Below are 26,260 nucleotides of genomic sequence, written 5' to 3'. Positions count from 1 at the left end.
CTGTTTTAAAGAAATGAAAAGTCCAAGGCTGAAGGATCAAGTCCACATTTTTTAGAAAAGGGGACAAAAGTCCAAAACACAGCCCCAAATTCCACAAATACATTGGAAAGCCAGTTGCAAGAATGCCCCAGCCCATCAGCAGTCCTTTCTTCCATAAAGGATCCCCACCACGGTGACATTAAGTGCATCCAAACAATTTAACGAAGCACTAGGGATCACTTTTAATTTTCTGAGTGCCTGAGATGAATTTACAATGTTCCCCAACTTCTCCGTGCGCCTGGAAGGGGACAGGCACGCAGTCACGGCTGCCAGCGTGCTGGGAAACGTGACTAACGCCAAGGAATGAGATCGTCAGAGCCTTTGAAAGGCTTCCAGGAATGTCAGCGCATGCTGCCTGCCCACTCCTGCCCATGACCTGCTTTGGCTGGCTGCTTAGCCCTGGGCAAGCCAGACGGGCCTTCATACAAAGACCCACGAGAGGAGAAGGCATAGCTCTCAGATGTGAAGGGCGAGATCCAAGAAGTAGGTGATAAAGTGGCAAGACAAGGAATTCAGGAGAGGTACGAGCAAAAGATCGAATGATCTTGGCTTCTGCCTACGTGTGAATAAATTCCTTGTCGCTCCGGCTGTCAAAGCCAGAGATAGAGACTACTGCTGCACATCCCTCTGTGCTTCATTATCCTGGCACGTCTCTCTGTCCTGCCTGCAGAGTCTCTCCATATCCAAGCTCCTCTCCAGCGTCTTAGGGGATGATCTTTTGGAGCCTTGTCAAGGCACCTATGAAAGTACTTCTGTTTACATTGCAACACTGAATATAGATGCCATGCCATTTGTAGTGTGTGTTATGTAGGATTTTCTTTGTCTGTATTCCTCCAATGTATATATTTTAAAAATTGAGAGATGTCCATTGTGGTCCATCTAGGAGTAGATTTTCTTCCCATCCCCCCTCCCCTTGAGTTTATTTTAGAAAGGAAGAAGACCATTTTGCTTAGAGAACCATTCTCTGACTCTTCGACAGGGCTACTCATAATTCCTTGGCACAACATCTACAAGTAGAGGAAAGATCTCTCCCCGTGTCTCGAGCTTTTCGGAGGAGGTAGTCTGATGTCATTGGAGGCAGACACAGTGTGTGCATCTGTCTTATGTCTGCCCATCTGTTTTTCTCCTTATAGGCTCTTGTTCAGATTTCTTCTTCTCTTTTTCCAGGAACTGTGCGTCTCCCTGAGAGCCTGGGCTGTAGGTATAAAAGAGGCTGATTGAACACACTAAAGCGATTTACCTTTTTTTTTTTTTTCTTCCTAGAATCTCATGGCAAGGGCCTTATATGACAATGTCCCAGAGTGTGCTGAGGAGCTGGCCTTTCGCAAGGGGGACATCCTGACTGTCATAGAGCAGAATACCGGGGGACTGGAAGGATGGTGGCTGTGCTCCCTACACGGACGGCAGGGCATCGTCCCTGGCAACCGGGTGAAGCTTCTGATCGGTCCTGTGCAGGACGCCCCGCCCAGTCACGACCAGCCCATGTCTGGACCTACGCACCAGAACTTTGCCCAACAGAAACTCTACCAGGTGCCCAATTCACAGGCGGCATCTCGGGACACTATCTACCAGGTACCACCTTCCTACCAGAATCAGGGAATTTACCAAGTACCCACGGGGCATGGCACCCAAGAACAAGACGTATATCAAGTGCCACCTTCAGGACAGAGAAGCATCGGGAGCACCAACGGCCCCCACTTAAGTAAAAAGGTAAGTGACTAGAATTTTGTCCCTACTCACTTTCTTTTCCCATTGCATCTGGGGCAACAGAAATGTTCCAGAAATAATAAGTGAACACTACCCAAGAGTCAATATGCCAAATGCCCCAACTCAGACATCTTTGATTTATTTTATTTTTGCCTCATTTCACCATTCATCAGTCACCAGAATTTTCTTCAATTATCATGGGCCAAATGGTCTTGGTCCACAGTCGTTCTAAGTTCCTGGGTCATCCTGGATCACAGAGTTGTTTCTCTCCATCTTTTGGATAGATCTGCTTCTGGATCCTGGATTCTCTGCTCAAATAGTCTCCCATTTTATCTTTTCTTCCTTGAGGGACACAAAGCACCAAATCTTGTGATTCAGTAGTGATCCTCCCTTGACCAAAAGCTGGATCATGAGCCTACTGGCTTGACTGGACAAATAACCCACAAGGGATGTAGAGGTGAGAAAAAGCCAGGAACAGATCACATCACCAACTCATTCTTTAGGGATTAAAGCTGGGCTCATTTAAAATACACAGATACTAGTGGTTTTGGAAAGAAGCCATCTCTACATCCTTGAAGTTATTCCTGTTAATAATACCAGGGAGTAAAAAGAGTGGAGCTTAGATATTTAGGAAGACATCAAGTTTAAAAAAAGAAAAGAAAGCGATGATACATTAATCAGCATGTCATTACTGTAACTAAATATCAGAGGCAGCTAACTTTATAAAGAGAAAACATTTATTGAGCTTGCAGTTTGGTAGGATCAAGGGCATGACACTGGCATTGGCTGGGATCTGGTGAGGGCCCTCTCAGCGACAGCTACATCATGGCTCAAGAAGATATGTGTGGAAGAGTTTATGTCACCAAACAGGAAGCTAGAGAGAGAAAGAGAGACTGGGGTCCCACAGTCCTTCAGAGGACACACCTCCAATGGCTGAGGACCTCCTGGTAGGCCCCTCCCAAGGTTTCCATCACTTCACACACTAGAGATCAACCCTTTAATCACAGTAGACCCTTGGGGGACACTCAGACCACACCCAAACCATAGCAGGTGGGGAGCTTTTCGACACCCTTTATAATCTGGAATACCACGACAATTTGCAATAAATAGAAACGTGTTAACTGAAGATGAATGGTGAACATTTGGTGTATTTTTGATGCTTCTGATGAACCAAGGGGTGAAGAAGGCTTCGTGGTGTCTACACTGTAGTGAGGGACACAGTAAAACACAATAATGCAGAGTGGGTACATGTGCTATGAAGATGAATGTCAGTGGGGGTTTTTGGTGACAGCAGCCAAAACCAGGCTGATGTGTTGGTGTGCATTACAAGGGACGGAGCTTCCCTTCCATTAACTTGCAAATTCCAGTGGGTTCTTTGAGGTTTGGTATAAGGAATGGACTGATTTAATAGGACAAGAAAATATCTGCAAATTACAAGAGGGATGATGCAGCTAGGTGGCAGAACGAGCCGATTGGCTCTTAGAAAACTAAATACAGATGTTATAGATGGGCCCTCCCTCAAACAAATCTAATACAAAGGCTGAACTTCCAAACCCATGTAAATTAGGGAATATCTACTTGCATGGTTCTAGAAACCTTAGTTGAATAAATGGGGGAGGGGAGATTTATCATTGGATTCCTTTATTATTTTTCATCTATATAACATTCTTTTAATTAGAGGATAGAGTTGTATATAATAATTGGGTTCATTTTGACAAAATCACACATGCATGGGATTTTATTTATTCCCTCTCAGTCCCCAGTTCCCTCCTTACCCGCCCCTCCACCCTCTCCCTATTCTCTACTGTTCTTCCTTTCCTTCGCTCATTTATTTATTTTTGATTGGTGCTTTACACATCAAGGTGGAATTCACAGTGGTGTATTTATACAGGCCCATAGCATGATTGTGTTAAATCCATTCTGCACCTCGGCTAAATAACAAGACCACTGACTTATTTTCTAAGCACCTTTGATACAAAAAAAAAAGTATGTTCTAACAAAACACTTCTCAAGTGCATGTGATCCGAGTGTGCGTCCAGGAGGAGGAATTCTTGAAGAAGCCAGGAACAGCCTTCCGACTTGCATTCCCCAGGACAGCAATCTCTGGCAGGGGCGATAGTTGGAGTCTTGACCTTTCAAAAGTCCTTCTTGCCCTGGCAATTTGGGATGCAAAGGGAAAGCCAGACCTGCTTGCTCTCCCTCTCCCCCCACCCCTCTTTCTCGGGGGGAAAAAGAACAGTTGAGAGGTGTGACTATAAATAAATAGCTTCTCTTAGTCTTGGTGGCTTGCACCTTAAAAATAGCAAGCCTGAGCTGGTGCAGGGCAGAGGGGGGGTGGCCAGGACAGGAAGCGCTGGGCTGAAAGGTGGTGGGCCCAAGCTTTCATCACAGTTTATCTTGGCAGGAAGGTGACGTGTTTTCCCTTTTAGACTCAACCTTTTGAGTTCCAAGTCGGAGACGTCCGACCTCCAACTTCTTGTGCGCCCTGTGACTGCGCATGATTTTCTCCAGGGCCCTCGTCCTCTCTGAGGCCAAAGGCTGTGACTCACGTTCCCTTGGGTGGGCGTCAAGGGACCACAGGCCTGGGGTGGCTCTCAGGCAATCACTCCCTGTGCTGTTCTGTTCTGTTAATTCTACATTCTGGGTTCAGCCAAAGGAAAGGGGAGTCTGTAGGAGCAGTTCAACTTGTGAAAGGGACCTCTGCCAGCCCTCCAGGGACAGGCAGAGCTGTCCTGGGGAGTGCCCGCAGCAGTAGCCCAGGGCCCTTGGGCTCTGGAGTGAAATGGTGGCCAGAACAGGAAGGGCAGGAGGGAAGGTCCTAGCTTCTTCCCTGCCAAATACCATGCACCCTCTGTGATACCCTGACCTCCCCTTGAAGCAGCTCAGTGCCTTTGGGCCTTTAGGACGCATGACCTAGCGCACTGTCCCAGAGATCAAGGCTCACAGGACCCAGGGGTGAACTGACCTCTCCTTCCTTCCTTCCCACCCCCACTCCACCTCCTTCTTTCTTCTTCTTTCTCCTCCCCCTTCCTACTCCATCCTTCTTCCTGCTCCTTACCCCCTCCTTCCCTCTCTCCCTCCCCACTCACTCTTCCTCCCTCTACCCCCTCCCTTTCTTCTTTCCTTTCCTAGAAGAGAACCTTTAGCAGCTTTCCCAGGTAAAAGTGACTATCTTGACTTCTGCCAGCATCTTCCTTGCCATGTAGCTTCTCAGTGGGTGGCTGCACTTAAGGCCCCAAGAGGTCATCTCCTTGCCCGGGGATCAGGCCTGGTCTTTTCCTTCTGGCTTGGTTAGGTTTGAGTTCTCATTTCAGCAGGTTTTACTGACTCTCTAGTAAAGCAATTTGCTTGTTTTCCCTTTTAACCTTCACTTTGCTCACTGGCTCATTTTTTTTTTTCTTTCTAGTTTTGCATCTGGGACATGGTAATAAACCTAGAACTAGACGTTCCTGATGGCTTAAGCTATGGTCCCTAAGAGTCATTGAGCAAGAAAATGAGAACACAGTGGAATCTTCTTGTTATTGTTTGTCTGTTTTCCTTTGTGCTGGGGATTTAAACCAGGGGCCTTTGCCACTGAGCTACATCCCCAGCCCTTTTTATTTTTTTATTTTGAGGCAGGGTTTCACTAAGTTACTCAGGGCCTTGCTGGCTTTGAACTTGTGATCCTCCTGCCTCAGTCTACATAGTCACTGGGATCTCAGGTGTGTGCCACCCTGCCAGTTGGCATCTTGTTTTGAATCACACAAACATCACTTTAAAACTTTAGTGAACAGAGACTCACCCAGGGAGGTGGGGGAGGTGAGTTAAAGTGCAGACTCCCAGGCCCTTTCTCTCAGGGAGCCTCATGCAGTGGGTCTAGGTGGGTGCCCTGGAATCTGCACTTGACTGAGCTCCTTGCATAGTTCTGGGGCGGGGTGGAGTGGGGGACAGGGCTACACTTGGAGAAACACTATAAAGGGAGGATGCAGGGGCTTGGATAGGTCCCAACATGATTGAGTTTTGGGGACTTTCCATAGTTCAAAATTCCCTCGATGTCACCATAAACTGTGGGCTTCAGAAGTTTTGCCCACCACAGTTTTTACTACCAATGAATCACTGAAGGAAAAAAAAAAAAAAAGACAGCGAATCCTGCCTCCTCTCCCTTCTCTCTCTGCGGGAAACCCCAGGCTCTACCCACCCTCCTGCATCCCAACCCCATTCACTGACATTCATCACTTATTACATCAGCATTGAGGCTGAGAGAGGAAGTCCTGTCATCCCACCATTCATGAGACACAGGGCAGCATGAGTGTTGAGGAGGAGCGTGGGTTTCGGGGTGGATCCCCACTCCTGGTTGTGTTTCTTCTTGGCTGCGTATCCCTTGACAGATCATGGACCTTCCCTCAATGTTGGTCCCTTTATCTGTAAAATGGGCATAATTGCGTTTATCTCAAGGGGTTGTTGTGAGAAGTCGATGGAATGATACCCAGAAATCCCCGGGCACAGTGCTGAGCATAGCAGGGGCCTAAAAATGAGTCCTCCTCCTTGTGTTTCTTCCTTTTCCTGGAGTTTTTCTTGAACTATGTCAATCTGTGTTTCTTTGCATGTACTGAACCTACCCATAGTTGCTAGCATATATATTGTGTCCTCTGAGCATGTAGTTGTGCAAGCAGTCTGTGGAGGGGGGTGGTAAAAAAAACTCCCAAAGGTATCCGAAAACCATATACGCTGACGCCTTTACTTAATTTCATTGGTCTTTTTCACCCTGGGTTTTGTGAGCAGGGCTGTTTTATCCATTAGACCTTGTGGGCAGAGTGCCCAGGACCTACAAAGACGTTTAAGAACTGATTTAAACAAAATAAAAAGACTAATAATAATAATGAGTAAATAAAATGAAGTTTTGTCTCCAAAAATATGAAATGTAAAAACTACAAAGTAGAAATTAGTAAACATTTAGACAAACGTCCAGGAAACAGCATCATGTCAGCCTCGTTAGTTGTTATATTTAGGGTTCGTGACTATTCAGTTACATTTGAAAACAATTTGTAAGTTAGAGTTTTGTCACTTTGCAAAAATTTCTAAATATGCATCATGATTGCCAAGAACTCAGAGGCAATTCTAAATTAAATGAGTTACTCAGAGTCTAATCATTTGAAAAGCTGGATTACAAAAAAAGAAAAAAGTTTTCAATATTTCAAAAGAAAAAATTCTACCTAATATAGGTATTTGGTTTGAATTGGAGTCTTCACATGCACCCAAAGGAAAATGCCTACAAAGATCTAAAATACCTCATTTTTCTGCTTCAGAAATCAGTAAAACTGCCACCCAAGTATACCCATTTCATGCTTGATCCACACAGAGAGTTATTATTATATATGTTTCTATAATTATTCTTTGGAACTGTTGCTTTAATTCTAACTGATGGAATTAGATTCGCTTTGCCTCCTTCTAAAGATCACTTTGGGATTAAATTATCAACTACATTAAGGCAGGGGCTAGCCATATAACAAAGTATTAGCATACTGTGGCCAACAAGAATGAACCAGAAAGGCAATTACTGTATAGTATTAAATTTAAGTGCACCTGCAAGCTTAGGTGGGAAGGTGGTTCTGGACTTATCACCCACCTGCTGTCACATATGCACATCCCAGCCTCCAACTCTTTATCTCATGGTGTGACAGACTTCAGATTATATACTGTGGTTTCCTGCTAGAAGGGCTTTGAGAAAGTCACCACCCATCTTCTGCAATCACAGCTATCAACACACAGAAAACCAGCAAAGTGCAATTGATGTAAGGTCAGGTTGTCCAAGAGGCAGTATTTTATGCATTTTCCCCCTACATACACAGCAAGATTGGTTAAGTCTTTTATAGTCATTTAAAGAGAAAAACTACTTAAAGCAGTAAAAGATTTTTTTCCTACTGAGTCTCAGCTCTTCCTTTGCATTTGCTATGGGTTACCTAGAATGACCCACCCCAGCTATTCTCTCTGGGAACTCCTGGGCATCCTTTAAAACCCATCACGGTGTTCATCTCCTCTGTGCACCTTTCTCTTTACAGCCCAACAGTTCTTTTCCTCCTTTCTGGTCCTAAAATGTATGGAACACTTCACGGATCTCAAGGCAGCTCATGGGACCATTAAAAAACGCAATGGTCTACTAATATGTTCGGTGGTCTAGACGGAGGCAAATGCTGCTTTGAGAAGACACTCAGAAAATTCAAGCATTGTAAAGGTTTGCCAGGACTCCATGGCATCATCTTTAAGGAGCATATCCTGCCTTCCAAAATAGGACCCAAACAAATGTTGCCAGGAAATGATTCAAAGGTGTTAGCCAGGTCTTCTAAGCTCATTCCTGAAAGGTAATATAAGAATCAGAAATACATTAGTTACAATGTCTGTACCTTCTTAGACACTGAGTCATCACAGATTACACACAGACACACACGCGCACACAGACACCCAAACGGTGGTTGGCTAAGGAACAAGGACTTCCCTTATTGAAATTGGAAGCATTGTGAAATCTGGTTGCCCAGAGCAACACTCAGATACCAGCCAACTAGCTGCTATATATATTAAGCAGTAAGATTTGTCCACTAACAAGTGAAAAATAGATTTGGAGGAAATGAAACCTCCCGGAGAAGATAAACTCTGACTTCATCTCACTTTCTTTTGTTCCCTGCCTACACACACAGAGCTCAAAAACTACTTCCAGGGCAGAGGGCACCTCCAGTTTCTCCACATATAAACTCAGCAAAGTACAACTGTGGTTCCAGGAGTGTGCATCCCTATGGACAGATAAACCCAATTGGAATAAACTTTTTCCCCCGTACATGGATTGGGGGGCTGTGCAGAGAACTGAAATTTCATCTAAAATTTCTTCCCTGAGGAATCAAGATGCATTTTAAATCTTTACATAAAATTAGACGTCCTTGTGCATTGAAGAGCAAACCATGACCTCAGCTGAAGAGGAGAAGGGTCCCTTCCCAGACAAGCCACCCACGCCAGTGGGATGAGCAGGCCTGACACCTCATCAGAACTAGACAAAGGTCCTTCTTGTTTGGTCAAGGCCAAAACCTTCAAACTCAGCTGCACTTTGTCCTACAGCTCCTAGATAACACGTATTTCTAAGAGTGCATTAGTCACTCCTGACCAACCCACACCAAGGCAAACAGAGGCTTAAATCATTCCTTTTCGAATGATTTAATGCCAAGTGACCAGCTTATCAGAGCAAGGAGGAAGACACCACGCACAGTGCCGTATCTGACTGAGCAGCTGACGCTCTTAATTGTAAAGGAAAGAGAGAATCTGCTTCTCTCGCTTAAAGATAACACTGGGACTTACTAGTGGTTGAACACTTCTTTTAAAACGGACTTGTCTGAGGGCATTGCACAAAATGCAGAACTAGAGAAACATCAGAAATCGAAAGCACTTGGTTCTAAAGAGTTGTGCCCTTAACCTTGTTTTCAAGGTAATGTCTGGAGAGATACGCCACACCTGGGTAAAGAGTCCAGGTGTGACGCACATCGACAGGACGTGACTCCAGTAACATTAGAGGAGGCCATTCTTTAAAGCTGCCCCACAATACACCCATTTTGGAGGCAAGGAAGCATTTAGCAATGTCATCATGACATCTGGTTTATTTGAAAATTTTTTATAATATCGGTCTTGCTAAGTGGCCCAGGCTGGCATGGCATTTATACTCCTTCTGCCTCCACCTACCTATGAGCTGGGATTACAGTTGTGCACCTGTGGTATTCATTAGCCAGTCAAATATTTGTTTTTTCTTAAAGCACGTCATGCTTAAATCAGTTACATATTGGACTCGCTTTCATTTTCAAATTTACCAGCAATGTAGTGGGTGACCTTTAGTGGTGTTTTTAGTTACTCAAGTCTATGTGTGATTCTGCAAAATAGTTTCAGAAATAGACTATAGGGTGTGACCCTGAGATGCCTCTGAGCCTTTGCTTCATGTTTGGGACATTATATACATGACATCATCTGATCCTCTCAGCAGCCTGGTGAGGTGCATTATGGCCTTCCTTTTTCAGAGGAAGATTCTGAGGTCTCAGAAGAAAGTTAACCTGTTGAAGTCAACTTGCTGCCTCTCCCAGGAGGCGGGATTGATGTCTGAGTCCATGTCTGTCTGATTCCAACGCTAATGATCTTAACATCCCAACGAGTGGCTGAAGTCGCCAAGCCCTACACTAAGAGGACATATTTAGACACTTCATTAGCAAGTCCAGCTCTCCAGAATCCTGGGCACTAAGAAGCATTCTGTTGGCCAGGAGAAATTAAAGTTGCTGCCCAAGGTTCTCACCTCAGATCCAGAGAGCAGACTTAAGGAAAGTGGAAGTTTCTGCCACCCAGCTTCAGGGGTCGGTTTGAGAGCCAGCTGATTCCAAAGTCCTGAGTGGGTCACTTGGGGGATGTCAGGACTGGGGTACAACTGAGAACACTGGCTGTGTTTACTTTCTCTACCATATGGAAGTAGCCTCTTCTCCAATGACTTGGAGTTGCTCCAGATGGATAACTTCATTTAATCAGATACAGAGAGATCTCCTTGAACAGGCTGGTTTGTGGAAGGGCACCCCCCAAATCACAATACCTAGTTTTCAAGTTGTGTTTCTCATAGACGAAAGTAACTTTCTCTGGAGTGTTTATTTGTGAAGTTTAGAAAGTGGTGACTATCTAGGGAATGTTTAGTGGGTGTTGCTGGTGTGGCCACAGGGCAAGAAGGAGAGAACTCAGCTAACCGAGTTCTCTCTGTTATAGCAGGCTGCGTAACCCCCATACATCAGTTCCTTCAACTGCAAAATGGCAAGCCATGCTGGGTTCCGATGGTCTTTGCTAACATTTTATGATCCATACATCTTTATCTAATTCTGTCCCAGAATCACTTGATAAAATTTCATTAAATTACCTGAACTTGAGTCTTTAATTAAAAAAAAAAGAATCAACTTGACTCCCAAGATTTTCCAAGCCCCTCCTACCATTCTTTTAGGATCCAGTCTACTTTTTCCATTGAGAACTACAGTGTCCTTCAAATGACAGAGCTATGCCCAAACACAGCAAGAGCAGGGTCAGGGCGTGCCAAGCCCGGGAGAATCAGCCTCCAGTGGCCGTGGGGGCTGTGCCCAAGAAAACGTCCAGAGAGTTGCTAGTGAAGAACTCCTTCCCCCGCTTTGTTATCAAGAGCTAAGAAAGCATGCTGTCCTGGAACTTACTGATTTCTGCCAGTTCCCCCCATTTAATCCTCTAGGACTTGGCAGAGGCCCTTTGCGGCTCTGGGCCTCTTGACACAACAGCCCCCCTCAGAGCTGGCACTGAGTCCTGCCACGTTGAGCATGTGCCCAATCAGCCATGCATCTGCTGTTTGGGAGGAAACAATACCAACGGTGGTTTGGATCCCCACATTCTCACCTCCTACCTCCTTTCCACAGCCACACCTTCCCTAGGGCATTCTGGGGGCACCTTTCTAAAACCCATTTCAAAATCTAGATTGAGTGCTCAGGGTCCGGTTGAATTGATTTGGACATCAAAAGAGCCCAAATGCATGTGCCTTTCTAATTTTCATTCAAAAGAACATTTCGGTCCATTAGGATATTATTTTTAAATGGTCTTTCTGTGCCCATCGGTCACGGGCTGTACTCAGCTTTGTCCTGAGAGAGACCTCAACCCCTTGAGTCCAGACATTATTTCCCATTGTGTTCTTTTACGTTAAATGCTTCTAGCTGCTTGGGGTGCTTGGTCACTCCACAGCTAAATGTTGCTTTAGCACTTGCCACATGAAGAACTTCCTGAAAGCAGCAGGGGGGACAACTGGGGACCTAACAATCAGGGCACTGTTTCCATGGAGTGGTTCACCACACAATGCTGGGTAAGATGGAAGTGACCCAGGAGCCCTGCTCCACTTGCAGGCTTTCGGTAGCAACCTTTTCCTCACTGGGGGAAAGAAGCTGGCTGGGATTTAAATGTGGCTAGCAGAAGCCTGGGCTCTAGCTGAAAACCAGGCATCAAGACGTCTTTGGAGCAAAGCAAACGGCCTCCCAAAAATAAAGGCACTGGCAAGGGTTAACCACAGACGTGGCTCCCAAGGATGTATTTTTAAGGCCAGACTCAGTTTTCATTATATCGTTGCTATGCAAGTAAATAAATGAGCTCACTGCTACACCCAAGCTGGGCAGAGAGAATTTATAGAGAATTAATAAATCCAGTGGAGGCAACATGTGGCTTTCCCCTGGACATAGAAAAGCAAGTAGTCACCTTGGATTTTAAACAGACAAACCTCTGTAAAAAGAGTTTCTAAAAATTGATCCCTGGTTCTAACAGGGCAGGCAATGAGCATGGTTTCTCTTCCTGGGGCTTTCTTTAAAGAGAAGGGGTCAAGCAGTTCATGTAAGACAAAGAAATTATTATAAAACCTAATAAATACTGTGGTGGCTCTGTCAATGCTTTGTAAGGGCATCTCTAATAAGCAGTTTGGGAAATCTAAATATTCTTACTAATGTATGAAACCCAAAGAGAGAGTGTATAAATAAATCAGGGAGCCGGGGGCAGGGCTGTGGTTGGAGGTAGACAGGAAGCAGTCTTAATTTGACTTTCCACATATGCCAAGAAAAAGCAAATAGACTGTTAATCAGTGAAACGTACTTGTGAATTTAGACAATCTCAGAGCCCATGAATGGCAAAGTTATAAATGCATACTGTGGTCAGTATGGCACCATGGCAGTTTTAACCTTTCATTAATTACACATTGTATTTCTTTTTTTTTTTTAATATATTTATTTGTCGATGAACCTTTATTTCATTTATTTATTTATATGTGGTGCTGAGAATCAAACCCAGTGCCTCACACCTGCCAGGCAACTGCTTTACCACTGAGCTACAACCCCAGCCCTACACACTGTATTTCTTGAGCCCCACCTGGGTTGCCCAGTTTCTGACCAGGCCAGGGGGCCAAACTCCAGAAGCTGGGTACCATCTTCTGGCTCTGCTGGATCCATGAGCAAGCTCCACTGGCTTGGGATGAAGGCATTAGTTAGTATCAAAGACAGGATTGAGCAAGGCCAGCCATTCCTCTTGGTGCTTTGAATTGTAGAGATTTGGACACAAAAGACTCATAGAACGTGGAGTCTAGCTACAGAATTAGAAGAGTTAGAAAAGTTAGGTCGTCCCTGTTTTAATTTTTATGTACCATGATTTTATTGGAAGAGAACTTTTCTAAGTGGGATTCCTTATTATTTTTCTAAAAATTTGCTCAAATTATAAAAAAGTTATATTTGGTGATTTTTGTCATGTTTTGATATGTACAAAGATAGAGTAGAATACTCCCATCTCATCTCTGCATCTCTTATCTACTCCAACCAGCATAAAAGTCATACATACCCATGGGGTATAGCGTGTTATTCAGTTCTTTTATACAACATGCATTGATCAGATCAATGTATTGGCATATCCCTCAGTTCAAACATTTATTATTTCTTTGTGCTGGGAGCATTTGAAATCGTCTTTACTGGCCATTTTTAAATATACAGTTAATTTCTGGGCATAGTGGTGCACGTCTGTAATTCCAGCAACTTGGGAGGGTGAGGCAGAAAGATCACAAGTTCAAAGCCAGCCTCAACAACTTATCAAGACTCTCTCTCAAAATATTTTTTTAAAAAAATTAAAATGGCTGGAGGGATATGGCTCAGTGATTAAGAGCCCCTGGGTTCAATCTTGGCACCAAAAAAGAAAAAAAAATTCACAATTAGTTGTCATCCATAGTTATCCTACTGTGCTATCGAACATTAGAAATTATCCTTCCCATCCAGCTGCACCCTGGTCCCCATTAACCATCCTCTCTGCATCCTCCCAGTCCCGCCCCTCAACCCTTCCCAGCCTGTGGTCGCCACTAGTCTCTAGTTCTGTGAGACCAGTATTTTTAGTGTCCACTAATTTGTTCTTCCTTCCGGCTGCTAGCAGCATGTGAAAGGAGGGAAGGAGTTGAAGCTGAAGAGTATTAGAGAAAAGAGATGAGAAGCTGTGATGAGTAGATGAGCCATTGCATCAGGAGGAAGTACAACAAAACATGGCGGCACTTGAGTATTCCTAGGGGTGAGGAGTTTTGCCTTTGTGAATGGCGGAAGGCTGCTAGGGTTCCGTCTCCCTCAGGGCTCCATTCAGCTGGCAGCTGCAGCCTAGAAGCTCAAGTTTTCCTAACCTCATGGCCTCTGCCTCTGCTGTGCACCCAGCCAGCTCTGCACTGGGGAGGTGAAGTGGACGCCTGAGGAAGACGTACCCCTAAGTGGACTTGCTGAGACCCTGGCACAAGTGACTCCATGTGACCAAAAGTTGTCTTGAGAGAAAATGCTTTGCTTCTACACATTCCAGAGCCATGGTCTTTGTCCAGCTTCTTGGTGAGATCCCGTTGACAGATTGTGGTTTTCCCCTGGAAAGGCTTCATCTGATGAGAATTTCAACAGTGTGAGCGTGAGCTTCACCATCTTCCTCCTGGGTAAATGTTATTATCTCCAACACATTTTCCCCTGGGATTTTCCACTGGCATATCTTGAACTTTGATGCTGATAATTGTGACAATGGTGGCATGAATATGAGCCTTGTAAAATAATAACCCAAGTAGATCTATGGATGGTGATCAAGGACCAAAGTCTCTTGTCATTTATTGCTTCGATTTGAAATTCCAAGTGCCCCTCACACCACACTTTCAACACTTCATGCATTTGTGAAGATCAGTTTCTTTCTGTCTGACTTTAAAAACGATTAAATTTTGTTTTCTCTCATGGTTTAACTGGGAAACATTTTGAAAGCAAATAGCTTTGAGATCTGTGGTCACTAAGACACAAACTCCTGATCAGATAGCAAGCAAGTTTGTCCTGTTCCTATTATCTAGTCTCCTGTGTCCCTGGTTATCTGTGACTGTGTGTTGGACATTGTTATTTTTGTTTGTTTTAATTTGTAAAAATGATTCGAGGCCTATGAAGATGTTCTCAGTCTCTAAATCTAATGTTGTGCTTCTAGATGTTCTGAACAACCCTATGACCTAACGCCTAGCCACACAGCCCAGGCAGAAGTGGGCTTCCTTCCAGGGAATCCTTGCTTTTGAACGCCAATCCTAGGGTTCCAGCCCAAAGTGGGGATGGTTCATCAAGGTCCCTGGCTTGGTGTCCATACACACCAGTATCCCCCTCATCCCCCAAAGCCAGAAGAAGCACAACACAACGTAGCTTCTCAGACCAGCAGATGCCCACAGGGAAAAAACACCTTGCCACCATGAATTCCTTCTCCTTCAGATTCTGACCCAGTAATTCTTTACTATCCTTTAACACTGATTCTATTAAGAATATTTGGGGGTCTAGGTTGTGGCTCAGTGGTAGAGCATTTGCCTGGCATGCTATCTCCAACACTGCCACATTTTTTTTTTCTTAGAGCTTTATTTTTTTTTTTTTTAAGTTGACTTCAGCAGGATTAGGCTGGATTACCAAGTCCCATGACTTCTGGAAGGCAAAGTTCAAGATGTTAACTCTGTATAAAGTAGGTGACAATTACCATAACTATAGTTGAGGTTAAAGGATTTACTTAATACCGGGAACTTTATGTACTTGATCCCATTTAAAATTCCTAATAGTCTAGGAGGAAAGTAGTATTATTTCTATTTGATTAATGAAAAAATGGGGCTTGGTATGAACAAGGAAATGAATCGGGTTCTCATTGTGCTAAGTGTACAGCCAGGAGCTGAATCCAGCTCTGCCTGAGTCCTGCTTCCACTGTCCACCGTTCTCCTCTTCAGATCTAATTCTTCCAATGAGCCAAAGCCCCCATGGGACAAGGTCACTGGTACCCAGCTTCTTGTGACATGAGGCTGTCACATGTTCTCAGAATTAAAGCAAGCATGATACCTATTCCTTTATGTTGCACTTCTCTTCTGATGTCAAAGCAGAAAGCAGGGTTTGTTGGGGTTTCTTTTTTCCAAAACACCCCCCATTGTTTCTGGCTTGGCTGAGAAGAACCCAAGTGTTCACCTCACACGCAAGCCCAACCGAGGGGAAGGGAACCCTCTGCAAGCGCTCCTTAGCCTCCCAATCGGAAGTGCGTCCTCCCATGATTTCTGACTGCTCATCCTTACCTCACCTTCAATCCACTATCTTTGCTCCTTTGCTGATTGGACTGGGTTCTTCCCTTTATCCCATGGTCCCTGACCTAGAGCTGGCTTACTTGAGTGCTCCGTGTATTCTATACAGGCAGCCGCCATTCAGCATCCTCTCTAGCTCCCGCCATCTTGCTTAAGAAAAGACTGGAATTTTCCTTTGGTTCATTCATATGTTCAATGGACAGTTTATTTTATTAAAATAATTTAATTTAAGATCTACTGTATTCAAGGCACAGTTGTAAGCCCTGATGTTTATATCTAACTGGATGAAAATGATCTCCAACCCTAAAATGCTAAGAGAAGAGCTATACTGAAACCATTAAACCACAAGTGACAAGTCCTATTCTATTGGAGTTGTGTGTACCACTTGCCCAGGGAGGATGATAGTTGATCTATCAGGGAAAGGCTTCATGGAAGACAGGTATTCCACTTGGCCTCAAAAATAGAATAAAATTTTAATATTAGGAAAGAATGAAGAAAACCCTGTACAAAGACTCAGAATGAATCAAGGCTCAGAGGAGTGGGCATGCAGAGCACAGGAGAAAGATGGAGTAAATCAGTCTTGCCAAGGGATGGAATTGGTGAGAGCTTGGGGCTCTGCCCTTGGGGCTCTTAAGGTCCTAAGGAAGCTGGGTAGAAATACCTAGATGAAGGCAAAAATGAAGAGTGGCAGCCTGGGGGCCAGATATAGGTTCAATCTGGCCATGACACTGTTTTAAATATTTGGACTAATTTTGAAAACCAGAAGATTTCACATAAAAATCTAGATTTCTGGCTTCTCCTGAAATTTTGAAAGATGGGACAACAGTTGGCTGGAACAGAGGTGTGACTGCCTTCTTTAGTGGGATGTGAGTTATCTCCCCAACACAAAAGCCCATCTGTGTCTGCCCTATACCCTATTTGCTGGACTCTGCAAGCATCCAAGTACAGGGCCCCTGCTCTGCTGGGAGTTCACGAGCCCAGGCTGATAAAATGTGGACACAAGGACCTCTCTTCCAACCTGCTGCCTCTCACACACATTGGTGCTCAGCGTACCGCAGGCCCTCACTATCAAACACAGCCTCTCTTCCGCAAACATCAGTATGCATGGCTTTAAAAATTATGAGACATGAAAGTACAGTCATCCCTCTGAACTCTGGGGATTGGTTTCAGGATTCTTAAACTTATATAATCTACAGTGCTAAAGTTCCTTATAGATAATGGTGTCTGTCCTATTTGCATATAACCTTCATACATCTTCCCATAGACCTCAGATTATCTCTAGATGACTTGTAGATCCTCATAGAGTACAAATGCTATATAAATAGTTATACTGTACTGTTAAGGCACTAAAGACAAGGGAAAGAGTCCACACATATTCAGTACAGATGGAATTTCTTTTTCATATATTTGTGATCCAAGGTTGGTTGACATCCATAAGTGCAGAACTTCAGGATACAGAGGGCCAACTCTATTCAAAACATTTCCCAAACCAGCTCACTTCAGCCAGGATCTGAGGCTCAAAATGGCATGAAGCAAAAACCATTAGAGTGTGGGTTGGAACAAGTTGAGGTTGTTTTCTTGTTTTTATGTAAACAGACTAGGGAACTAACATAACCCCAGTCTCTGGTCTTTTGATGCTACCTTGCCAGGACCCAGCCTTGGAGATTTCTAAATGCTTACAGTCAATACACACTACATTATACACATGTATGGAAATATCACATTTGGTATGTGCTATTAATATGAGTTGATATTTTAAAAAAAAAAAAAGAGGAAAGAAAAAAAATGCCTACAGGATCTTCTCTTCTCTGCTTCTTAATTCTTCCCAAAGTCTCTTTCTTGGAACTCTCCTGTTAGTTGAGAAGAATGGTCCTAACCTCTCACCAAGATTGGATTCCTCCTCGGGACAGAGACAGAAAACCCACATCTCAAAGTGTGAATCCTCTTCTCCGGGTAATCAGGGAAGCAATTGCAGTAGTGTTTGCTCCTAAGGCCACAGGGAACCTCACCATTTAGCCCCCTTTGAGGTGACACGAGTGAATTAAGAGGTCAGTTTGTAATTCCTAAGGCTAAGCCCTTGTAACCATAAATAAATACGTAGCATGAAAGGAATGCAGAAAAGAAAAACACACAAGAGAAAAAGGAAATGAAAAACCTGACTTCATTTCATTGAGACGGGGAGCTTTAAAATTCTGGGTAGCAATTCCTACCTGACCCCACAAATGCCCAGGCAACTTCTCCCAAACTCGAAGTTCCCTTAGCCAGAACTAGGTGTGCCTCTCAGGCTAAGGTTCAGTGATTCTGGGAGGTGGAGGGAGAGTAGAAAGGTTCTTGTGTACTCCAGTCAAGCAGGAAGAAAAAGCCTTAATGAACCACAAAACTGGAGACTTTGTAAGGGACAGCTCCGTCAGCACTTTGCTCTGAGAAGAGAACACACAGTTGGCAAAAGACTGACCCAATCAATGGGTTCAGGCACAGATTGTCCAAAAGTAGACACTCAGCCCTGGACCTTTCCAATGGTGCAGCGCAAATCACTGACTATCCTAGCCTACGGGACCAGATGAGAAACCTGGTCCCATTTAGATGCCACTTATGGACCAGTGTGAATCAGATTGGACCATCAGGACAGTGCTGTTCTGTTGGCTTCTCCCCCCTGTGGCTTTCACCATCTGTTTCTTTGAATGCATAAACAAGGAAAATGACTGGTTTGGAATGCGACGTTTTTAAAAACCAGATGACCACAGGCATCCTCTAAATGAGAAAGAGAGAGCAAGTTGGGGTTCTGTGACATTTGTCAGGAAGTGAAATGTTAAGTGCGGAAAAGCACAAACACCACGCTCTGCCAGGGGAAGGTCCGCAAGGGCAAGGAACGGCTTTGTCCGTGACCCCTTCTGAGGGTCATGCCCTGTGTTCCAATTTCATGCCATTTTTGGACACCAGCGCCACTCCCTCCCTTTTATTAAACAAAGAGTGGACAGTCCAGTTGGACTCCAACATAACCAGCCTTGATGGTCCATTAGCATTATTCCAAAATGGGCAAGCTGGATAGAATCCACTCTTAGAAACTTTCAGACTGAACAAAAGCTGCGCTGTGAGCAGATTCTATTATTAAGCCCAAACGGGGCTACAAATAGAGGAGCTAATGAGAAGACCAGGAGAACATCTTCATTTCTCTCCTGGGCAATAGTGAACACAATAGAGACGGGTAGATCGCTGGGTCTATATCTATGCATAGAAACACAGTATGTTTTGCTTCAGTAAGTGGCATTCTGCTTTCAAGGGGAAGCTTTGCCATCCGCAGTACAGTGGCCACTGTACAAAACGGTTCTGTTTGCTCCATGCCAAAAAATCTTAAAGCAATAGGTTCCTTTTTAAACCCAAGAAAGCAGAGAGACTTCAGGGAAATGTTAACTGCATACTAATCTCTGATACCTTCGTTGCAAGAAATAATCTGTGGTAAGCACCAGGGATTTTAAATAAAATTGAACTCTGGCATTTTTTGAGTCCCTGGGGAGAAGGGCATTGGTGCATTTGGCTGAGTTCCACCCATTTCAGCCGAAGACAGACTTGGAGCATTTTTTGCATAGTTTGTAGGCAGCCTGACGCCAGAGTTTTCACATTGGAGAAAGGAAAAAGAATAAGGGTTTCTTCGGGAACAACCAATTCTTCCTAATTTGCGACGTCTGTCCTCCAGGACATCGTGGGCAATACTTAAAGTGGACATTGTTCATGATCCTGGGTGTGGGGGTTGGACAATATCCTGACCACTTAGAAGCCCTGTGAGAATTAAATATATTTCAGGATAAATTAAGTTCCAATAACGCTTCTACCCACATTTAGGATATCAATGCAGTATGTAATATAAAAATAGGAGCCCAGAATGGGAGATGCACGTTTTTGGCACTGGCTTCAGATGCCAGAGTTGTGATGAGTGTATTTGATTTCTGACATCCCTTGGACACAGAAACTGTTGGGGATGTTCACTTCCCTGGTTGAAATGGGAAAACAATCAGAGATCAGAGGTCGTGACACCTGCACTCTGTTGGTGGCTCCCTGAGTCAGTAGAGTCAGTCCTGTTTCCCAGGTTCTGCATCTGAGGATCCAACCAGCTGCAAATCAAATATATTCAGGAAAAAAAAAAAAAAAAACCTGCATCTGTACTGAACATGTACAGACTCTTGTCCTTATTCCCTAAACAATACAGTATAACAGCTGTTGACAGAGCATTTCCATTGTATGAGATACTTTAAGTTATCTAGAGGTGTATATAGGTCCTGTGCAAAAAATTTACCATTTATATAAGGGACTTGAGCATCGATGGTTTGTCTATCTTCACAAGGTCCTGAAACCGCTCCATTGTGGGTACTGAGGGACACTGTTTTCCTCTGTTTCATAAGTTAATTTTAAAAGCTCTAGAAGTTCTAAGGACTGCACTTTTGAGCCTTGGTTTTCTGGGCTCCTGACCCATGGAATTTTAGTTATAATCATAATAATAATGTCAGATGAAGAGGCATGCTGGGAAGGGTATGAGAGGAATTTTAAGTGGCCAAACTATTGATAGTATTTACTTTATAAAAGTTTAGAGTCTTTAAAAAAAAATCTGTATGCTGTGCCTTGGGCCTTTCCAAAGGGATCAGGGAGGTCTTTCATCAGAACTTGAACCTCCCTTCAGGTGTATACCCGGAATTGAGATTCTGTGACAAACATCAAGATGATTTTGTGACCATGAGGAAAGAAAAGAGTATTTCTGGGACCTGCTTCCTACTGGGGCCCGGGAGAGATTTGAAAGTTTCCTGACCCAGTGTCTTATGGTCTTTCCTTTTTCTCTTCCTCCTCTCTTCGCTGCCTCTCTTTTCTCCCTTTTCAAGGAGAGAGGAGGGCTGAGTGTCTGGCTGGGCGTTTAGGAGCTCTGCTGCAGTCTTGAGCCTCACCCCTTGGCCTGTTTCTGCCCCCAGGTGATCACACCCGTGAGGACAGCCCAGGGTCACGTGTACCAGGACCCACCCCGAAGCCACAAGGACGTCTACGATGTTCCTCCTTCCCACACCATGCAAGGGGTACGTGCCAAGAACGTGGTCACCAGGAAGGAGCAGTTCTCGGGGGTAGCATTCTTTAAGCAAAGAAAATTCACAAATTAGGTACATTTCATCTGAAGCTTTGTTTGGGTTGTCAATCTAGGAGCCATCTTCTCCAGTGATTTTTTAAAATTATGTCTTCTGGATTTTCCTTCTGAGGAAATCCTAGTCTTTTTCCTGAGAAAGCTCATGTGACCTTATCAGTTTATCACTTATCACTTTATTTTAGGAAGCATGAATTTTAAATCGTAATTTCAGGTTCAGAGAGTATAGATATTACACTTAAGATCAGTGCGTATTCAATCCAAGTCAAAGAACATGACATTTCTAGAGAAAAATTCCATTGACCCCTTATGATATGGGATGCTACCAACAATCAAGCTGGTACATAGCCTGGAAATAAACCCATAATAAAACAGCAGCATAAAAAATGACCAATACAAGACATTACCATTCTGGGTAACTCAAGTGTTTCTCTTTAGGTATATGACATCCCTCCCTCATCTGTGAAAGGCCCTGTGTTCTCAGTTCCAGTGGGAGAGATAAAACCTCAGGGGGTGTATGACATCCCCCCCACAAAAGGGGTGAGTGAGTTACGACACCATAGCCAGTAGGGCGTGTGTGCAGGCATGTGTACGTGTGTGTGTGTGTGTGTGTGTGTGTGTGAGTTCACTGGGATAAAACAAGAAAGGCAGACCCAAAAGGGGAAAAATCTAGTTTAGATAAGGGAAGAAGGAAGGAAAGAGGGCAGGTAGGCAAGGCCATAAATAAAGTTAACTCTAGGGTTTCCAAATTTAGAAGCTCCCCTTAAAAATGGGGAAAACAATAAAGAGGCCATTGGAAGGAAAGATGAGTGCGGGTGGCAAGTTCTAATACATCTCATCTCGTGGACTGCTTACCACTTATGTCGTGCATGGGTAGGAGTTACCCTTTGGGGCGCACCCGTACAGAAGTACAGTTATCCCTGCTTCACAGAGAACACCTGAGGGCTTACCAGCTTCACGCAGTTGTGGGGTGATCAGGGGGACCCGGAAGAGACCCTCCCCGCCCAGTGTGTTAGTGCATCATCTGCCCCAGGACTGGAACCCAGGCGGACGCAGCTCAGCCAGGAGGGCTCCGCAGATGAGTCGGCACTGGGACCAGAGGAAAGATGTCCCTGTCAAAGGGTGAGGGAAGTGAGAACAGCAGCACTAAGGGAAACACCCAGCTAGGAGTGGAGGGCGAGAGCAGAGCGGGCCAGCAGGGAGAGAATTCTGGGCTGTGTTTCCATAGCCCGTTCAGTTCCTTGATGCTCCCATGAGCCAAGCAAATAAGTCTTGCATTTTCCATACTTTACAGGTCTATGCCATTCCGCCCTCCGCTTGCCGAGACGAAGCTGGGCACAGGGAAAAAGAATATGATTTCCCCCCTCCAATGAAGCAAACCGGAAGGCCAGACATCAGACCCGAGGGGGTTTATGACATCCCCCCAAACAGCACCAAGCCAGTGGGGAAGGACCTTCACATGAAGTATGCCTGCGATGCTCCCGGAGCCACAGAGGTCGTGGCGCGAAGGCACCAAAGCCTGTCCCTGCACCGATCGCCCCCGCAGCTGGGACAGGCAGTGGGCATTCAGAACGATGCATACGACATCCCCCGGGGAGTCCAGTTCCTGGAGCCACCAGCAGAAAACGGCGAGAAAGCAAACCCCGAAGAAAGAGACGGTGTTTACGATGTCCCTCTGCACGGCGTGCCAGATGCCAAAGGCTCCCGGGATGTGGTCGACGGCATCAACCGGTTGTCCTTCTCCAGCACAGGCAGCACCCGGAGCAACATGTCCACTTCCTCCACCTCCTCCAAGGAGTCCTCCTTGTCCGCCTCCCCGTCTCAGGACAAACGGCTCTTCCTGGATCCAGATACAGCCATCGAGAGACTCCACCGGCTCCAGCAGGCCCTGGAGACGGGAGTCTGCGGCCTGATGGCGCTGGTCACCACCGACTGGCGGTGCTACGGATACATGGAAAGACACATCAACGAGATACGCACCGCGGTGGACAAGGTGGAGCTGTTTTTGAGGGAGTACCTCCACTTTGCCAAGGGGGCGGTAGCCAATGCCTCCTACCTCCCGGAACTGGTCCTCCACAACAAGATGAAGCGGGAGCTCCAGAGAGTGGAAGACTCCCACCAGATTCTAAGTCAAACCAGCCATGACTTGAACGAGTGCAGCTGGTCCCTGAACATCCTGGCCATCAATAAGCCCCAAAACAAATGCGATGATCTGGACAGGTTTGTGATGGTGGCCAAGTCGGTGCCCGACGATGCCAAGCAGCTGACCACCACCATCAACACCAATGCAGAGGCGCTCTTCAGACCAGGCCCCGGCAGTTCCCATCTGAAGAATGGACCTGACAACTTCATGAACTCAGTAGAGTATCCACTCGCTGGCTCCCAGATGCAGTTGCTGCGTCCTGGTGACTGCAAGGCCCAGGCCCTCAGCAAGCCCTTGCCCCCCACCCTGGGAAAGGACCAGCCTCCTGACTGTAGTAGCAGTGACAGCTCGGAACGGAGCTGGATGGATGACTATGACTATGTCCACCTGCAGGTAAGGAGCCAAACTCATTAACCGCCTGCCTCCATGTTCAGGGAGCCTGGGACGAAGGCCGGCAAGGCTGTTAGGCTGCCTGAGGCGCAGACGTGATTCCACGTTTACCCAAGTGCTTTGAAAGTTGGAGTGATGCTGTACAACAGAAAGAATGCTAGAATAGGAGTCCTCAGACCTCCTGGCTCTAGATCTTTCTCTGACACTAATTGTGTGCCCAATTTATTCAGCCTCCCTGGGCCTTTATGCAGTTCGTAAAATGAATGGCCCATAGGGCTGGATTAGATCCATTGATATGCCTCTCCAAATAGTACCGCAGGTCTTCTGATAATCAGGTCTTCTGAAAATCAGACCAACTCCATTTCTACTTGTATTTTCTGGTACAGTGCCATAAATATTTATTTTGGGGGGAAAAAAGTATTCACTGTTAAAAAAACAAATGAAACCTCTATAAATAGAGAATTTCTACAGTCCCCTCTAGAATCTATGGTGTGTGTGTGTGAGAGAGAGAGAGAGAGAGAGGTAGGGAGAGGGAGGGAGGGAGGGGTTGGACAGTGTGTTTAATTATAGAGATGTTCAACCCCACCTCAGACTTACCTAGAAGATGAATGGGTATTCAAGGTTGTTTTGTTTTGTTTTATTTATTGGTACTAAAGATTGAACCCAGGGGAATCTTACCACCTACCTACACCCCCGGTCCTTTTTATTTATTTATTTTTTGAGACAGGGTCTCACTAAGTTGCTGAGGCTGGCCTTGAACTTGCCATCCTCCTGCTTGAGCCTCTTGAGTCACTGGAATTACAGCCAAAATGGCATCTAGCTGCAACCGGGCATTTGAAATTGACCCAGACCCCTTACTTGGTGTATGGAAAACTGTGCCATCACAGCATGGCTCCCACAGGAGGAAATTCTACCAAGTTCCAAATTGCCCTGGGACCCTAACAGCTTGACCTTCCATTGTGAGGGATTAAAACACTCTACCAAAGTGATTAAAACACTCCACCATTTAGAATTTGGCTTACTATCTGAATTTTTAATATGACTGAGAAGCATGAATTATACTGAAAATTATTAAACTCCCCAAGAGAGTGGGGGAAGGTCAACAGAGCCACCTGGTGCTCAGGAAGGGCATAAGGAGAGGGGAGAGGGAGAAATTTACATGCATCTCCCTGGTCATCCAACTCTGCACCTTGGTAATCTGGAGTAGGGAGACATAAGTGATCCAAAAAAACTAGAAGTGAAACATGGACCCCATTGAGACCTGTGTTTGGAGATCTCGGGGTTCACATAAAATCTGTCAAAGAGGAACCAAGAGAAATAGTGCTTCTTAAGGAGGCTTGAAGTGGATTGTGGGAAGCTTCCTGAGAAGGGTTAGAGAGCAGAGAGCGGTGCACCCCCACTTGGAAGCAGCTTGGGTTTTTCCACCTCACCCTCCACAGCGCTTCTAGGTCTCTGGCCAAGGAGCCTGCCACCCCCATCTGGGGTTCACAGGGCCTAATTGGGCGTGCAGGAAGTGGCCAGAGCAGTGGAAAATGAAAGAGTATGTATGCACTTGTCAACGAAGTCATTAGCATAAGTGAATCACTGCGATGAGGTAATGTGTTCTTTATGTTGGACAATAATAGGGTAAGGAGGAGTTTGAGCGGCAACAGAAGGAGCTGCTGGAGAAAGAGAATATCATCAAGCAGAACAAGATGCAGCTGGAGCACCATCAGGTCAGTTCAAGTCCAACAAAAACGCCTGGGAGGTGACAGGGTTTCCCGCCCAGCAGGGAAAGTACGACTTCCAAAGACTCCGGTTTGGATCCAGTCAGTGTGCTGGCATAATCAGCTCCAAAGCATAGAATAGGGCGTTAGGAGCCGAGAGAAGGCAATGACCTTGCTAATACAGCTGGGCACACCTGGATTACATCCAAATGACAATTTTTAAAGCTAAATCTATTAATATATCACATATTAGGGCTATTTGGGTTAAGGCTTTGAGTCTCAAGACACAAGACCCACTTAAGCTTGCCCAAGCAAATGGGGGGTTTTATATTGAAGCCATCATCCATAGTGAGAGAATTCAAGCCCAGAAATGAAGCGGCAGCCACCTCAGTAAAAACTAGGACCGGGTAACCGCCTTCGAGTCTCTCTCTGTCTGCCTCACTCTCTCCTGTTTCCTGGCGTTTCCTCCACTGACCTGCCCAACCGGCCCCCTCTGCCTTGACAGAGCCTGTAAATGGCCACTCAAATTCCTGTCTGTAGATGGCATTTGATCTCCGCCTCCTCAGAGGGTGGCAGCTTTCTTCTGCGGTTTATCCAATGCCTGGGAAAGTCTGAATCTCATACTCTCTTTCTCCCCACCTCCCGTCTCTCTACTTGTCCCCTGCCATCAACACAACCCTTCGTCTTGTCCACCCATGGTCCCACCTAAGGATAGGGTAGGAAGGACCCACTGTGTTCAAACCATTCTACCTAGGAATTTGGGCAGGGCGTGTTCATTCAAAAGTTAAACCAGATAATGATGGATAAGGGCATTTTTTAAAAAGTGAAATGGATTGAAGATTTATAAGCCTCTTTAGGGGAGGTGACCTGCAATGGCATGCAGTCTTTGGGAAACCTAGGTTGCTTTCTGATCAACTGTGTCACCTTAGGCAAGTCATGTAACTCCCTGAACTTCAATTAGTTCTCTAAAACTCAGAAAAGTAACCCCCCCCCCCGAATCTAAATGAGAGAACACATTGATGAACATACTTGCAAAAGCCTAAGCT

At 45.2% G+C, this 26,260-nt stretch overlaps 2 protein-coding genes across 3 annotated transcripts in view; one reads left to right on the top strand and one right to left on the bottom strand.

Moving 5' to 3' along the window:
- Positions 1-26,260, bottom strand: part of Smim13 (small integral membrane protein 13) — a 120,588-nt gene that overhangs the window by 29,792 nt on the left and 64,536 nt on the right. The window lies entirely within an intron of this gene.
- Positions 1-26,260, top strand: part of Nedd9 (neural precursor cell expressed, developmentally down-regulated 9) — a 173,089-nt gene that overhangs the window by 143,478 nt on the left and 3,351 nt on the right. For both annotated transcript variants that reach the window (XM_076859191.1, XM_076859190.1), the window contains 5 exons: positions 1,303-1,749; positions 20,812-20,913; positions 21,414-21,515; positions 22,270-23,511; positions 25,134-25,223. In XM_076859191.1, coding sequence (XP_076715306.1) covers positions 1,303-1,749; positions 20,812-20,913; positions 21,414-21,515; positions 22,270-23,511; positions 25,134-25,223 — 1,983 coding nt within the window. The remainder of the gene's footprint in view (positions 1-1,302; positions 1,750-20,811; positions 20,914-21,413; positions 21,516-22,269; positions 23,512-25,133; positions 25,224-26,260) is intronic.

This window comes from Callospermophilus lateralis, chromosome 6 (assembly GCF_048772815.1).
Source record: "Callospermophilus lateralis isolate mCalLat2 chromosome 6, mCalLat2.hap1, whole genome shotgun sequence".
Lineage (NCBI taxonomy): Eukaryota > Metazoa > Chordata > Mammalia > Rodentia > Sciuridae > Callospermophilus > Callospermophilus lateralis.
Note: the sequence above shows the minus strand (reverse complement) of the source record. Positions and strands in the feature narration are given on the sequence as shown.